The sequence below is a fragment of the Barbatula barbatula genome, assembly GCF_947034865.1.
Source record: "Barbatula barbatula genome assembly, chromosome: 1".
In the NCBI taxonomy this organism is placed as follows: Eukaryota; Metazoa; Chordata; class Actinopteri; order Cypriniformes; family Nemacheilidae; genus Barbatula; species Barbatula barbatula.
Window position 1 is genome coordinate 27005826 of NC_136766.1, and position 17379 is coordinate 27023204.

At 37.2% G+C, this 17379-nt stretch overlaps 2 protein-coding genes across 2 annotated transcripts in view; one reads left to right on the plus strand and one right to left on the minus strand.

The window, feature by feature from the left end:
* Positions 1-17379, minus strand: part of LOC306891842 (zona pellucida sperm-binding protein 3-like) — a 90228-nt gene that overhangs the window by 9464 nt on the left and 63385 nt on the right. The gene's annotated exons all lie outside the window — the stretch shown is intronic.
* On the plus strand, positions 5738-7142 carry LOC306891941 (uncharacterized protein). The gene is made up of 3 exons (XM_079452587.1): positions 5738-6330; positions 6452-6559; positions 6696-7142. Exons 1-3 carry the CDS (start codon positions 6258-6260, stop codon positions 6956-6958), a joined length of 444 nt encoding a protein of 147 aa, XP_079308713.1. The 5' UTR covers positions 5738-6257; the 3' UTR covers positions 6959-7142.

The window sequence follows — 17379 nt, forward strand, 5'->3', positions numbered from 1 at the left end:
CTAAAAGTCTAAATTTGAAACTAAAAGTCCAAGTTGAAAATGAATTTGGTATATGGGATTGGCCATTTGGTATATAGGATTGGGCATTTGGTATATAGGATTGGGAATTTTGTATGTAGGATTGGGCATTTAATCATTTAGGTTTGAGGTTTTGGGGATTTAGGATTGGGCATTTGAGGATTGAGGAGTGTATGCAAATTAGAAGGCGTGGCCCAAATACTGGAGGATGGGTTTGAAATGGCTGACGCGCAGAGGCACTTTATGGACAGCAGCTCCCAGTGCTACGCGAGTGAGTGACTGGAGCGAGGATATGAGGCGCCGTATAGGGTTTAAATCAAACTGCGCTTATGAATACATATATAAAAGCGTCCATACACATATACATGTATAGTATTGGATGTTCAAGCAAACACATATGAAAAACATGTGCACACTAATGTGAAATCCATACCAACACATATTATGTTAGTAATGCAGGCATGTATACTTTTTCACGCATACATATAAACTCGATGCATGCAAACAAACCTAAACAACACTCGCACATACAAACAAACTCCGCACACACACGTCTATAAAATTCACGCACATACATATACACTCGTTGCGCTCAAAACATCTAACACTGAGAGCGATAATAGCATTGACGTCCATTAGTCCTTTACTCTTTTTTTCCGATTTCTTTAATAAAACACTATTAAAGAAATCAGCTATATCATCTTCATTGCAACTTGCACAAGCAAGTAAAGGACTAATGAACGTCAATGCTATTATAGCTCTCAGTGTTTTGCGCGCATCGAGTTTATATGTATGTGCGAGTGTTTTATAGACTTGTGTGTGTGCAGAGTTTATATGTATGTGCGAGTGTTTTATAGACTTGTGTGTGTGCAGAGTTTATGTGTATGTGCGAGTGTTTTATAGACTTGTGTGTGTGCAGAGTTTATGTGTATGTGCGAGTGTTTTATAGACTTGTGTGTGTGCAGAGTTTATGTGTATGTGCGAGTGTTTTATAGACTTGTGTGTGTGCAGAGTTTGTATGTATGTGCGAGTGTTTTATAGACTTGTGTGTGTGCAGAGTTTATATGTATGTGCGAGTGTTTTATAGACTTGTGTGTGTGCAGAGTTTATATGTATGTGCGAGTGTTTTATAGACTTGTGTGTGTGCAGAGTTTATATGTATGTGCGAGTGTTTTATAGACTTGTGTGTGTGCAGAGTTTATATGTATGTGCGAGTGTTTTATAGACTTGTGTGTGTGCAGAGTTTATATGTATGTGCGAGAGTTTTATAGACTTGTGTGTGTGCAGAGTTTATATGTATGTGCGAGAGTTTTATAGACTTGTGTGTGTGCAGAGTTTATATGTATGTGCGAGTGTTTTATAGACTTGTGTGTGTGCAGAGTTTATATGTATGTGCGAGTGTTTTATAGACTTGTGTGTGTGCAGAGTTTATATGTATGTGCGAGTGTTTTATAGACTTGTGTGTGTGCAGAGTTTATATGTATGTGCGAGTGTTTTATAGACTTGTGTGTGTGCAGAGTTTATATGTATGTGCGAGTGTTTTATAGACTTGTGTGTGTGCAGAGTTTATGTGTATGTGCGAGAGTTTTATAGACTTGTGTGTGTGCAGAGTTTATGTGTATGTGCGAGTGTTTTATAGACTTGTGTGTGTGCAGAGTTTATGTGTATGTGCGAGTGTTTTATAGACTTGTGTGTGTGCAGAGTTTATGTGTATGTGCGAGTGTTTTATAGACTTGTGTGTGTGCAGAGTTTATGTGTATGTGCGAGTGTTTTATAGACTTGTGTGTGTGCAGAGTTTATATGTATGTGCGAGAGTTTTATAGACTTGTGTGTGTCCAGAGTTTATGTGTATGTGCGAGTGTTTTATAGACTTGTGTGTGTGCAGAGTTTATATGTATGTGCGAGTGTTTTATAGACTTGTGTGTGTGCAGAGTTTATGTGTATGTGCGAGTGTTTTATAGACTTGTGTGTGTGCAGAGTTTATGTGTATGTGCGAGTGTTTTATAGACTTGTGTGTGTGCAGAGTTTATGTGTATGTGCGAGTGTTTTATAGACTTGTGTGTGTGCAGAGTTTATGTGTATGTGCGAGTGTTTTATAGACTTGTGTGTGTGCAGAGTTTATATGTATGTGCGAGTGTTTTATAGACTTGTGTGTGTGCAGAGTTTATGTGTATGTGCGAGTGTTTTATAGACTTGTGTGTGTGCAGAGTTTATGTGTATGTGCGAGTGTTTTATAGACTTGTGTGTGTGCAGAGTTTATGTGTATGTGCGAGTGTTTTATAGACTTGTGTGTGTGCAGAGTTTATATGTATGTGCGAGTGTTTTATAGACTTGTGTGTGTGCAGAGTTTATATGTATGTGCGAGTGTTTTATAGACTTGTGTGTGTGCAGAGTTTATGTGTATGTGCGAGTGTTTTATAGACTTGTGTGTGTGCAGAGTTTATATGTATGTGCGAGTGTTTTATAGACTTGTGTGTGTGCAGAGTTTATGTGTATGTGCGAGTGTTTTATAGATGTTTTTTGCACGCATCGAGTTTATATGCATGCATTATTAACATAATATGTGTTGGTATGGATTTCACATTAGTGCGCACATGTTTTTCATATGTGTTTGCTTGAACATCCAATACTATACATGTATATGTGAGCAATGTATATGTGTGAATGCACGCTTTTATATATGTATTCATAAGCGCAGTTTGATTTAAACCCTATACAGCGCCTCAAATCCTCGCTCCAGCCACTCACTCTCTCTTGTTTCATTACAGTGTGCTCTTTAGCACCCTCCAGTATGTGGGCCACCCCTCCTAATTTGCATACACTCCTCAATCCTCAAATGCCCAATCCTAAATCCCCAAAACCTCAAACCTTAATGGCTAAATGCCCAATCCTACATACAAAATACCCAATCCTATATACCAAATGCCCAATCCTATATACCAAATGCCCAATCCTATATACCAAATGCCCAATCCCATATACCAAATTCATTTTCAATTGGACTTTTAGTTTCAAATTTAGACTTTTAGTTTAGGTTTAAAACTTTCAGTTTTAGACTTTTAGTTTATATTGTGACTGAAATATCCCTCCATAGCAGACCAGATGCACTCTCAGGCCAGATGCACTGTCAGCGGCGCATGCGCACTCCGACACATGCAGTCTCAGCAGCGCATGCGCACTCCAACAAATGCACTGTTAGACACGTTTGTGAATCAAATGGACCTACAGGCCAATTGTAAGTATATTTATTCAATATTCAATTTATTTATTCTCATACAATATTAAGTCGAAGTGAAAGTGTTGTTTTAACTATATTCAATTCGAACAAGATTAAGTCGAAGTAAAAGTGTTATTGAATTATTTGACATGTAATCGAAAACGTTCTTTAACATTATCAGACGAGTGTTGTAAGTATATTGATTTCATTCATACAGTATTAGATAGATGTAAAAGTATTGTTTTAATATATAAGATGATGTTTTCGAAAACTAACTTAATCCTTATAATGATACCAGATCTATCGCATCTATGATACTTGGGTAACGATACCTGTTCTTCATACAGTAATTTATTGAAGAACTAACGTTATCTAAAATTAATTTGTAGCGTTGCTTGAAAACGAAATATTCAGATGATTCGGATTATTTATATATTCAAAAACCTTGTGCATACAGTATAAGCTTGTACAGCCTTATATTTCTACACATCAATTATTATTTACGTATTTGTTTTTTGCATTTTTGACAGGGGCATTGCACATAGGTTAAAACCCGTCAAATGAACTGAAAGGTTTGCTATCTATCCATCCATATATCTGTCTGTCTATTCAAATCTATCTATCTAAATTGTATCCTATCGTCCATTTATCTATCCCATCCATCTCTTTAAGTCTTATGTATCTATTTTTCTATGAAATTTTGCTTATTCCCTCCTTTCATTATATTTAAGGGTTTTCCAGTACAATCATATGGCAACGACTGTGGTGTGTTTATGTTGATGGTAAGTACATTATGTTTGTAGTTAATATTATATTGTTTTGCCATGATACTGACGTCTCTTTCATGTATAGTCTGCATTGTACATTGTGCTGGATGCCCCATTTGACTACACAATTGTAAGTATTAGTACAGTTTTCAATAAGTTTTTTTGAGACAAAGGGCATTGACTTTTATGTTTTGATCAGCAGGACATGATAGAGCTGAGGAAATGGTCGTGCGTCATGTTAATGGAGAACTTTGGACTGGACCGGTATGGAATTGTTTGTATTTTGAATATTTAAAGCTTTTATGAGAAAGGAATTATCTAACATTCAATCACTATTTTCCAGGCATGGAAAATTGTTTGCCCACTATACAGAGGAGTCCAAAGCCTTCCTGAGAGGTGATCAGCAGCCTGTATTTAGGTTGCAAAACGGAAGTTGAAATAAATCTCTCAGGTACAAGCATAGACTAATCATAAGGTAAAGAATGGCGTGTTGTCATGACTAACTTGGTAAACATGGGCTGTATTTTCTCCCCTTACAGGAAGAGCATTTTGACGGACAGGTAACTTCTCAGGTAACTCCACAGGAAAAGTACCAGTAACCTTAAAAAGGTAGTCCTAAAGGTAACTAAAATTAATATTTGCTTTTTAGGTAGATGAAACCAATATTTTCATCTGAGAAGCAGATGGTTCAGTCTCCATGAAAAGTAGGTTTTGTTAGAGAGGTTGTGGCCATTATTGTTCAGCATATTTTTATTTATCATCTTCTACATTGTTGTTTCTTAGGAGCGTGTCATGAACGTGTCATGACGGATCTTAAAACTGCCAGTCAGTGGTGCTTGGTGAACATTTACATTACATTTATTCATTTGGCAGACGCTTTTATCCAAAGCGACTTACAAGTAATTTTTTATTTTTTTACAGTGGCACATTACTGCAGAGCAATCAGGGGTTAGGTGCCTCGCTCAAGGGCACTTCAGTCATGACCTTCTGGCACTGAGATTTGAACCAGCAACCTTCTGATCACAACTGACTCTCTGGGAATCTTCTTGGCTCAGTTGATGGAGGATGATGAAGCTGCAGAGGCCTTTGAACAGTTCTTCAGTACACATTTCATAGAACATGATAGTGTAGAGCCTCTGATGTTTGTTTTTATGCAGGACATGCAAACATTTTTAGAGAATGTGGTGGACAAAATGGATCTTAGAGTCTTTTGTCGAGTACAAAATTGAACAGGGTTGTCAATTTTTTGTTTTGTGTTATGATTTTATGCCACATATGCATTGAAAACTGATATGGAAGCCTCTATTTCGCAAAAAAACAGATGTGAGCCGTCCTGCTCTTTATATATATATATATGTATATATATATATATATATGTATATATATATATAGTATGTCTACATAATAAAACTTTATCATTAAACCATTGATTAACAAGCACATTTTTATTGTAGAATGAGTCATTTATGTATGTATATATGTGTGTTTGTTTATAATTTTAGGCCGGAAGAATACGTGTACAAGAAAAGGTTTTATTTAGTAATGTATTTTCATCATTAGTGTAGATGTTCAGTAATGTATTTCAGCTATAATTATGATAAATACCTGGCCTTGACCTGAACCACCAGTATTCACGGTACTCTTAAAAAGCAGTAACCTTTACATTTTATTAATAGAATCTTAAAGTTCACCACGTTAGAGCGTGCATGTGACGAGTGCGCATGTGCGGCTGAGCGTGCATGTGACGAGTGCGCATGTGCGGCTGAGCGTGCATGTGACGAGTGCGCATGTGCGGCTGAGCGTGCATGTGTCTGACAGTGCATCTTGTCTGCAGCCAGAGATGCTATTGCATAATTGCTGTTTGTGGACACCCTGAGCTTTATGATACTTGTTCCTACTTTTATAGAAACAGGAATTAAAAGGATCTTGCTTGGAAGAAAGTGAGTGAGGAGGTCGGAGAATCTGGTAAATTGTAAAAACACTCGTAACTATTTACATATTGAAACTACAAGGTAGCTAAAGGCGTAAGATTGAGCTTATTTGCCGTATTTTACAACTACGTTCCCGCTAAAGTTGATGTGTTTATTCAGAGGAAGTGTGCAGAAAGAAGTGGAAGAGCTTGAGGGACACATATTTAAAGGAGAGGAGAAAGGAGACCGAGAAGAGGAGTGGGTCAGCAGCAGGGGAAAAAGTGGAAGTACTCTGGTCCTGTCTTTTCTACACCGTTTCGTCTCCCCGCGGAGACAAGCGGGAATATGGAAAGGGGGGATAAGGAGAATCAGGTCGCAGGGTACAACCACTCTGAGGACCAGGGCGAGGCAGCAGTAGGTGTGTTGACAAGTGAAGCAATACAACAGGGCAACATGTAGTTATTTTTATTATGAAAATATAGATTAATTACTCTGTGACAGGTGTAATGTGCAATTAATATTTAAAATTGTCATGACAGAGCCGACTGGTTCTTTTGATGGCAGTGAGCCTGGGTCCCCTCTGCCGGAACCTGCTGCTGCTTCTGCTTTCCCTGCCGGCCCTTCAACATCTGCTGCTGTACCCAGAGGTGTGTACAGGCAATTATGACAATGTTTACATGCATATTATATTTACAGTAAGCCTCACATAACACTGACGGTTGTGAATTAGTTTAATCCTTTTATGCCTTCTCATTGTACAAAATGTTTTATCATTTGATACAGCACCACCAAGAAGAGCTCAGAGAAGGCCTAGGGAGCAGCCATCAGAGGTGGAGCGGCAGCTCCTAGAAGCACTCCGGACCCGTCCTGTAGCCCCATCGCAGCCTCCACGCTCAGAGGATGAGCTCTTCCTCTTGAGTCTGGTCCCTTCCCTGGAGAGATTGCCACCTCAGACGAAGGAACTTGTGAAATTTCAAATTCACAAATTAATTTATGAAAGCAGCACAGTTGTGCTTAATTTGGAACAATCAGAGCCCACGGAGTAGTTAAAAAAAAAAAAAGAGGCAGCAATCTCTGCAGGGAATGAAACAGACTCTCTCTCCTTTCTCCTTCACTTTGACCCTCACTCTTACAAACAAGATCCTTTTTATTCCTGCATGTAAATAGTTCTAAATGTTCTTTGTATATAGTTTTTATAAATGTTTTTTAGTAAATGTTCTATACAATGATCAAAGGTTTTGGTGTGTTACTTTGTGTATAACATAGTAAATCATTATTTATATTTGTTGCATACAAATATTATTTATATATTAAGACTACAATAATTAGAATTGTAAATTCAATTTAATTATGTCGTATTGCAAATACACTCACAAAAGTATACTAAAAATTGTTATTTGTGATTGGACCAGTGTCGTGGTATAGTGTAATGAGAATGTAGCAACGATACGATTTAATTTTGGAGGATGGCTCCATTTATCATTTACAATATATAAAGTGTGGAAATCAAAAGAAAAGACAATAGGATGGAAATAATTATAGGAGCTAAACAAAGGACAAACAGCACAGTATGTAATGAACAAAAACTATTCAGTCGGCTGCCACGGGACTGCTCCTTCGGCAGAAAAGTGAGCCATATCATGGCGTGCTTGCCGTCCAGTGCTCCACAGCAGAGCGGGAAGTTCCACCTCTCCTCAAAACCCTCAAAATTCATCTGTGGAGGGCACAGCCATGAACTCCTCTACTAAGCAGTCCCAGATTGCAGTCGCCACATCTGGGACAAAATTATGCAGACTGTGGAGACACCAACACGGAAGCTGCTGGCGATGGTACGGAAGGAGTCTCCTGTGGCAAGATATCTGAAAGAGAAAATAAAATGAACATGGTTATAAATGCAGATTGCGATTCCATATTAGAAAATATAAATGTATTTATGTATACTTGTGTTTGTGACATATTCCTTTTGCTTTAGTTTTTTTAAAGTTAAACAACAACAAGCTTGATAAAATGCCCTTAATACTTCACTTTTCTTTAGCATTTTCTCTGATTTGCATGATACATTGCTATATTATAATATTGAATAATAGTTTGTTTTTGCGGTTTCCTGCACAATTCGAAACCCACTTTGAGAGACAGAAGTTAATTGCAAGTCCTTAATTGATAAATCTGTGTTTAGAAGAGAAAACCATATGAAGAGTTTGTTTCCAAAACGCTATAAATGTAGATTAATTTTTAGTTTTATTTTAAAGAAAGTGGCAAGATGAAAACCACTATATTCTGTTTCACATAGCATCTTATAGCATTTAAAAATGCAATAAATCCATTGAATCAATTTAAACGTTATTTTTCATATTGAAACTGTCGAAAATACACAAGAAAGTGAATTAATCAACATGACATCCTCTGAACTCAATGCAAAACTAATATTACATACAGACAACGGAATAAAAAATAGATTCAGTCAGTCATCGCTACTAAAATTAATTGGAAACAAACTCGTCATATGTATATGGAGGTTCAGTCATTAATTACTTGTAATCACACAGAATATTAAATTATTTACTGACCGGAGACAGATTGATAGGCGCTCTGCAGGTGGAATACAGAGCCTGTAGTTAGTGTCCTGGAGGGAAATCCTCCCACCGACACGAGACAACAGGTCATCGAACTGGGGCTTGCTCAGTCGGAAGTACCGCTGAAAGTGGCCGTCATCCAGACGCTCCTGGAGGAGTTGGTGAAACTCACCAAGCTGGAATGACGGCGATGACTCAACCTGAGTGTGGCAGGCATAAGTCAGCCATAACAGGGCCAGATATGGGCCACTTCTCAGAAAGGGCATGGACCAGGTCCTGTCACTTTCTCAGCTGTCTGGGCCAGACATGGCCCATGCCCTTTCTGAGAAGTGGCCCATCATCACCGTCATTTTATGTGGAAGTGTCTCTGACATCTATTAATTAAAATAAAATAAGAAAATACCCAAATAGGTGAAATTTATTAAATATCAAAATCTGACAATGACAACCATTTATATTATATAATAATTGATCATATAAATAACTAATTATAAATATCTAGTTATGTATCATAGGTTATTTCTTATAATACATAGACAAATTATATATAAAAATGCCAGTACAGTTACATTAGAACAGAGTAAAATCATACATATATATATTTTTTGGACTGATAAAAATCCAATAGAACTGAGCCCAACCAGAACAGGACACGGGAACAGATGGGGATAATTCAATGAAAACTCTGTTTTGCTGAACAAAAAGCTAAATATTTTCAATAATGTTTGTAAACGAACAGTCAGTAAGTGAACAAAAACATTTGGAAGGGTCCAGAAACCCTTTAGGGTCAGTAAAGGATGACAGTTATTTGGGTGAGCTGTCCCTTTAAATCTTCTCTCTTGCCCGACGACCTCCATCTCGCTCTGTGGCAAGCTGCAGCCATCTCTTGACCCAATGCTCAACCTCTTGGTCTGTAGCAGTTGCCGTTAGTCTATTTCGTCTGACTGCAGCTACGACACATGTGAACAGTAATTATTATTTATTTAAAATCCAACATTAATAGGGTAAACATTTTAGATCACACCAATCAACATTGATAAATCATAGAAGCTATTTTCCTAAAGACTTACCATTGATTACAGTTTTTAAAGTGGTGTCCTTGAATGCCACCTTGCCATTAATACCCCTCCAGTTTGTCTGACGGGCTATATCGTTTGTTAGCAGGAAGCTCATGATTCTCCAGACGCTGTCTTTGATGGTGGTGCCACCTCTCAAGGCTAAGGTGTTTATCTGTAAAATTAAAAGTTACGGAGAAATGAGGAAACAAGTCAAATCTTTGTTTAGAATATAAAAAACCTGTGAGCTTTTCTTGTTGAAATGACAGGAGTTCAATATGAATGAATTAATTGAAGTACTATACGTATCAAAAGTAAATGTCCTGTTTAACTGTCACATATCTTATGCCTCTAAAGCAACCCACTGAATACACTGACTCGCTCCCAGTATCAATGGTATTAAGAGCTTTTTAGTAATAAAACATATAGAAATGAAACAACTGAACTAACAAAAAAGACAAACATGATTATCATATTTTTTTATTTAACACTCAAATTACTACCTTAAACTCTTTTTAGCACTTGTTTAAAACTTTAAAGGTTCTTTTTCAAAGAGACATTGAAGGCTTATGATATGGTTTAATTTAGGGAAAGCAAACATTGAAAAGGCAAGCCATGTATTAAAGGATTTTAATGGAGGACAAGAACTAACCGACCTGAATCGGAGTGCCCATGGGTTATATATGCTAACAATTGTTCACTTTTTCTTAGGAATGTGGCAAAACCGGTTCTGTGTGCTTTGTAAAGCGGTGCATGGTCACATGCCAGACATAGGTTGCAGACGATCTGTTTTCAAAAAAAAGACACAAAGATGTGCGACAGTGTTCTCAAACACATGCCTCCAACCAGTGACGGCTCGTCTGTATGGGCAGGTGGGGCAGTGCCCCTCCAAAATATTCATCCACTTGAAAAGGAAGAACTGTATATAAACTGAATATAACCAATGTTGGTAACTCGAAAATTTGTATTTGGGTACAAATATTTTGGGAGCTTCTTGAGCATTGTAAATAGTAATAGTAGAAATTAATTGTAAGGGGGGCAGAGTATGGCTGGTATAAAACAACTGCAGTGCGGCTGGTACCATACACAATGAGCAAAAGATAAACAATGACACACAATTAATTAATTTGGGTTAGACAGGGATGTAATGATGATTCATTCTGTGCCGATTGAAAATCGATTATATGCTATTTTGAACAAAGTATTTTGAACACCAGGTTTGTTAACTGCAAAGTTGAAAAACGTGGATATGCTGATATTGCCTAAATATAATAAAATCCAAGAAAAGCAAAGTCAATGTTTGTTTAGATTAAAAAAAGAAATATTTTTTTTTTTTATTTGGAAATTATTATATATTATTATTTGGAAATGAAAGGGCAGTTGGTAATTTCTTATTCGTCTCAAATCATTTTGTAAAAATAAATTGTGAATAAATTTCATCATGAGATCAGAATCAAGAATAGCATCGTGAGCAGAGTTAATCGTTGCATACCTAGAAAAAAATCATATCACTGTGTAAAAATATGAAAATAAAATTGCATCAGAAAAATATGCAAGTACCTTCACTGAAATCACAATGGGATGATGTTGTTCGACTGATAGTTGCTAAAGAGGAGAATAAAACAACATTTTAAATAAGAGTTTGAACATGTTAACTGACTGTAGAAGCACGGTTCATAGGAAATTATGGAAATTTGTAACTCAAATTCTAGTCCAGTGCTTCAAATAGGGGTGAGCGCTGAGTAGGACACAACCTAATGCAGGATTAATTGTAATAACCCTTTTAAAAAGCTACACAGGTTTGAGATTTTTTGCTGTAGGTCTTTTTCTCTCATCGCCAGAAGACGGTCTCCTGTAAATCTTTGGAATGTTTTGATGTGGTTTTTTAAGATACCAGAAAAACAGTGGTTGATCTGATCTTAAAAGCGATTTTGATGTTTTATGCACAGCTCCTAAATGAACTACGGCTGTTTGATCAGTAGGTAGTTCTGCTCGACCTAAAATCACTACAAGATTGAGTCGTTTATAACCTGTATTTGAGAAAGAAACATTCGTCCATCATCATTTCTATAAATCAACTTTATTATCATGAAAGTGCCTGAAAAGGTTTGAAGAACAGTGATTAGATCCTGGAACTAATTGCTCTTCTTCCGTTTCCTATATTCGGTTTTTCTGCACGAGTGCACCCTCTGGCATGCGGCCTCGGATGTGGCAGCATTTAACCGCAAGTCATTAAGAAACAGAGCATAAGAATCGTACGATATATCACCCAGCACTACTTTTCCATTTCGAAATGTCTTACTTTTCCAGACTCAAACATACCGACTTCCCTGAAGGTTTTTCAGACCATATTTAACATCCGAAAAAAGTAGTGGTTTTAAAAATCAAACTGTTTATTTTGCCAAATAATCAGTGGACTGTTGTCTGCCTCATGCAAATGAACACCAAACTAAGACATGTTCAATGCACAACATTTTATTGGAATTTAGTGCAATGTTAAAAATGTGTCAAACTAAATATCGGCAAAACTTCAACCCACAGCAACAGAAGGATTGGCGAATTATATTTAATTAATTAATGAACATGAAAAGATAACAAAAGTCCATTAACTTGACTTCTTTCACAATGTGATCATTCAATATGGGCCGTACGCAGGATTTTAGAAATTCTGAGGTCTTTGTCCCGAACAAGAAAAAATTGTTTCTTGAGCTACATATGTGCATTTTAGCAAATTAGATACCAATAGCTAAAACCATGTCTTTTATGTTTATCAGTGATCAGTTTGTTATTTTTATACAAATATTACCAGACTAATTACAATCAATCTTCATGAGCATTTGCGTTTGGAATGACAAATGTAAGAACAATTCCTTTTACTTTTTGTGTAGCTACAGACATAGAGATAAAATTACAAAAGATACATATAGAAAGAAAATTAAAGTTTTATTAATTAGTTTATTAATAGGTTTGAAATATTCGCAAATAATATTGTTCTTTTAATAGGCTAACGCACCTGAATTAATGCCATGCAGTTTAGGATGAACTAGTGAAGGTCTGGTCATGTTATTGTCTCGTTTCAGCATTTTGTAGTTTGCATAATAGAATATTACAATCAGCCGTCATGTGCGTTATTTAATCGTTTACGTGAGTCAAGCACGCTCAAATTGGGAGTGCAAAATCCCGAGTGCTCTGGAAAGCAATATTTGTGCATATCCGATTAAAATCTAATTTAAATGATTGATTGTCCACAATGTGTACAAAAACTGTACAGATCCAATGTATGCATAGCTTTATACTAGGGTTGCACGGTGTACCAGTGCAACGGTAGCATCGCAATGCTAAAGGTTCAAAATACCTGCGATGCCGCTCTATTTTTTAATGGAAGTATCGCAAGTACTGTTGCACATGCGCATTAACACTTACATCTGCCTTTTGGCAGTGCTTCTCTACTAAATGAATCCGTGTTTTGAACGACTCGGACAAGATAATTCAGATTCAGTGAGTCATTCATCAAGACATCAGCTGTTTTGAACGAATTTATTGAATGATTCAGTAACTCTGACAGCATTTCCACCACCTACTCGACTGGAGTGTGGGCCAGAGATTGGCCATGCGAGACGTTGCTCCAAAAATCATTCTTTTGCTACATGGCAGCATTATAAATAGTATAAAAAGGTTTATACTACCCCTCTCAAACCGATTTGAATTTTATTCGGTTTGGGCATTTTTATTCCGATTGAGGTGTTTATATGGAGCATTTTCATTCGGATTGGACTTTTAAACCGATTACAATGCTCCATGTAAACGCACCTAATGCTAACCAAAAGAGCCACTGAAAACATCTGAACGTTGTGTCAGTGAATTGAGAAAATCTCACAATTCATAGCCTCTGCATCCTCTCTGATCAGAGGTTGTGGCAGGGCCCGTTCTAGACATTTGGAGGCCCTAGGCAAAATTTATGTTGGAGGCCCCCCATCCTACCCCCGCCACACCCTCCTCCCCTTCACCTTTCAGAATTCACAAGTGAATTTTTGCCCCACATTGTGAGAGGAATAATCTAGATGTTGTATTTTGGATTGTGTTGTTTACATCCAATAAGATGATTTTTTTGAAAACTTTTTACATGTACATTTACATTTATTCATTTAGCAGAATTAATAAATGAATTAATGGTGAAATGTTCCACTTTGCTGGTTTTGCTATTACCTCTGAAAGCAAATATTCTTATTTTTATGTGAAGGTGCCGGATCGGATTTACCTCAACAGCGACGACACTGAAACTTATTACATGCAACTTATGACATGTCTGATAATAACACTAAGAAACGACCTGCTCCCAGCACAGACTCCAACACAAACTCCATATGTAAAACAATAATAATAATAATTTTTTGATGAAGCTCGTAAGACCAAACGTGAATCGGAGCATGCGCCTGTAATCTTATTGGTTGCAATCTGAAACATCACCGCTAGAGGCCGCTAAAATCTGCATACAGCACCTTTAATGTCAATTTTAATTTTAATGTCAATTTTTTTCAGTCAGGAATTTTTTTTGCAGTAATTAGTTCAGTAATTTATTTATAGTAACACTGGAATAATGAACAGTTTTGTTCAGTGATAGACTAAATAGTGTCATATGTATTGTAGAGAAATACCTTTAATATGAATATACACAAATCAGCTGCTAGTGTGTAAGTGATATAAATAAACTACTAAATAATTTCTAGTTAATTTCTTCAACTGTAATTATGCGTTTACTCATATGCTTAAAATTGCATACTTATTTTCAATAAATATTGCAACAGCAAAAAAAATTAAATAGGTCTATTATGATAGAGCAGTAAATGTAGGCTAAACATCTGCGTTTTAGAAGATAGACAGTTGAGGTACTGTTTTGAAACATAAACAATGCTCTAGTTATAGTGCGTTTTCTCTTTGACTGACAAACTTCTTTACTTTTACTTTAGTATTTTGCCATTTATTTCCTGACTAGGGCTGGAAATCGATTCCAAAAGAATTGATTCCTTGATTCAGAGGCGTTAGGAATCAAGAGTCGATTCCACAGGTTGTAATCGATTCCATCGAGGGGAATCGACTCTTTTGTAAGATTCAGAATCAGATCAACTGTTAATCATGAATTTGCCTCTCTCCAACAGTGACTGAAGACCGTATCATTTCCGCGGACAGATTCTTTCGGACGGTTTGTTTACTTTAGAACGTCTTTCTATTTTCTAACAAAATTCTGCATTGTCAGAAGCAAATTCAGTCCATCAACGTTCGCGCTCTTTTGAACTCAGAATAACCGTCAAATTATAGCCTATCCCAAAATGAAACTGATCGTCAGGCTCAGTTTATTTTTTTACAATACATTACAATCACTCCAAAACATATGATACCTGCATCACGAGCTGCACTTTCTTTGCGTGCCTGCTTAGCCTTACGCTTAGCAGCCCCTGAAGGATGCGATCGTTTCGGCGCCATCAGATCAGAAAAGTTGGATTTTATTCATCATCACACTAACGTTAATTGGTTTACTATAGGTGAGTGGCAATTGTTATATCCAATGGAAAAACAGCCTAGTCTTTTGCTGCTCTTGATTGGTGGATCTGCGGGATGTTTTGGAGGCCCCGCCACCAAAGCCCGAGGCCCTAGGCAACGGCCTACTCCGCCTATAGGTAGCGCCGGCCCTGGGTTGTGGGTTAGTCCTTTCTCTGCTGATAGCTGTGAGAAATAGAAATGTCAATGTTTAGTATCTTTCCAGCATATGAGCGAGTATGCAAGCACAGAGCAAGCATAGAAATACAGTTTTTCCCAAATCATTCATCCTCAAAAGTGGTTCACTTCTATTCTTTATGACTGAATTAGAGATCACACGGACCCTACCTCACAACACCTTTTTATTTGGCTAGACTTTGATTGTCTACAAAAGCAACAAGCCCCACAAAGCAGTGGGTGATAGTGCATTTAATAACAGAATTGTAGAATTTTTAAATATTTTTGTGATGTCCATCTGCACTTAATAAATTGGTTACAGAAATGTCTGTGCAAATATTGTATCTTGTTCATTAGTTAACATTTCTCAGGTGTATATTCATTTAGAAGCACAAGATTTATATATATATAAAAGTATATCTAGCAATTACAAGTACATTGCTGACTATTCTATTCAAGAACTGTTTGGAAAATGTAAACACAAACATTTTTCGGTTTCATAAAATATAGTAAATAAAGTGATAGTTAGGCTATGTATTGCAGTGAGAACTTAAGAATCTGGGTATTTTGTAACGGCTTAGAACTCTGCTCAACCAATCAGAATCAAGGACCAGAACTGAGCGTTTTATAATGTCACATATGGTCTATATAGTATACTCTAAAGCAGTCACAAGCTGGAGTGCACTCCTATATGCACTATTTCGGTTTTGTCTATCAGTGTTTTGACCTCATTTACCATTTGGATACTGTTTGTTTTCTGCCTAAATTTTCATACATCCATCCTGGCCAATGTTATTTTAAGCAATTCCCCTGCTGTTAGCTGTACAGTAAAAATGTATGAGAAATGGGAGAGGTCCAGTTTTTTGAGCATATGTCTAACTGGAATCAAATTCATGTTGTTTTTGATTGCTGTCACATGTACTCCGTTTCTCACATTTCCTGTTTTCAAACACTCACAATTCATAGTATCCAGCTCCTTCCTGGCCAGTGGTCGAGGGTAATTCCCTGCTCTGCTGGAAGCTGTTTAGTAAAAAATGTTGGGGACATGGAAGAGGACATCATTTAAAATCTTTCAATCAAATGTTTTAGTCTTACTGGAATCAGACTGTCGGTTTGATTGTTTGCTCTTACACATCTATGTAAAGTGGCTACTCAACCACTTGCAGGAATTTCTACCCTTGTGATACACAAGCAACAGGCTAACACCAAAAGTTTATAAGAATACAAAATTTATTTATACAACCATTTAAAAACTAAACATAATTGTATGCATAATACATTCAAGGGCTAGGAGTAAAACCACGATCTAGCACCCCCGGGCTAGACGGCGAATGAGAAAAGGGGGCTAACATACAAAATCACCCCAATGAAGTCATATGTGAGATTTAAACAACAATAGCAAGCAGCAAGTCAAAAAGGTATCAGTGTAAACACTTCAAACTAAACCCCACACATTAAGCAATAATGATATAACTAAAATCAGTTTGTTTGATATGTATATTAGCCTTAAAACCCGTTGGCGTGTAAAAAGTTGGAAATAAAACCCCAGCGAGCAGCCTCACTAGTCCGAGAAATGTTTACACGGTCAAAGCATCACAATTATATTATACATAAGAAAAAGTCTCATCGAACACAGTCAACAGTCTCGTCACTCACGACCCCGCCCACTTGGCGCTCGTAGTGCAAAAGGGAAGCACTAAAGGTAAGGCGATGATAGCAAAAAACAAACGAGTCCCGGCTGCGACGATTTCCAGGACACCGTGTCCAGCAGGGAAAACCGGAACTTTAGAGCAGAGCTGGGAGACGAAGGAAGTGCAATCAGTCCTAAATAAATACACGTCAGTGCTTTCGTACAAGACTAGTACCACTTCCCTCAATGTGAATGAGTAGCGCGCGTTGATTTTTTTTCTCGTGGACCCCTCGCTGCCAGAAGTCACTCGCGATCGTTGTCCCAATAAACCGGCACGAAGGCGTTGTGCTTAACTCGTTGCGGTATCTCTCACGGTCCACCAACCCCCGGTAAGGACTGCATGCTGGTTCTTTTATCCATGGAGCTACCGGTCGCGTCGCGTTGTGCCACTGGCTCGTAACATTGGACACACCTGAAACAGAAACTTGTAGATACAC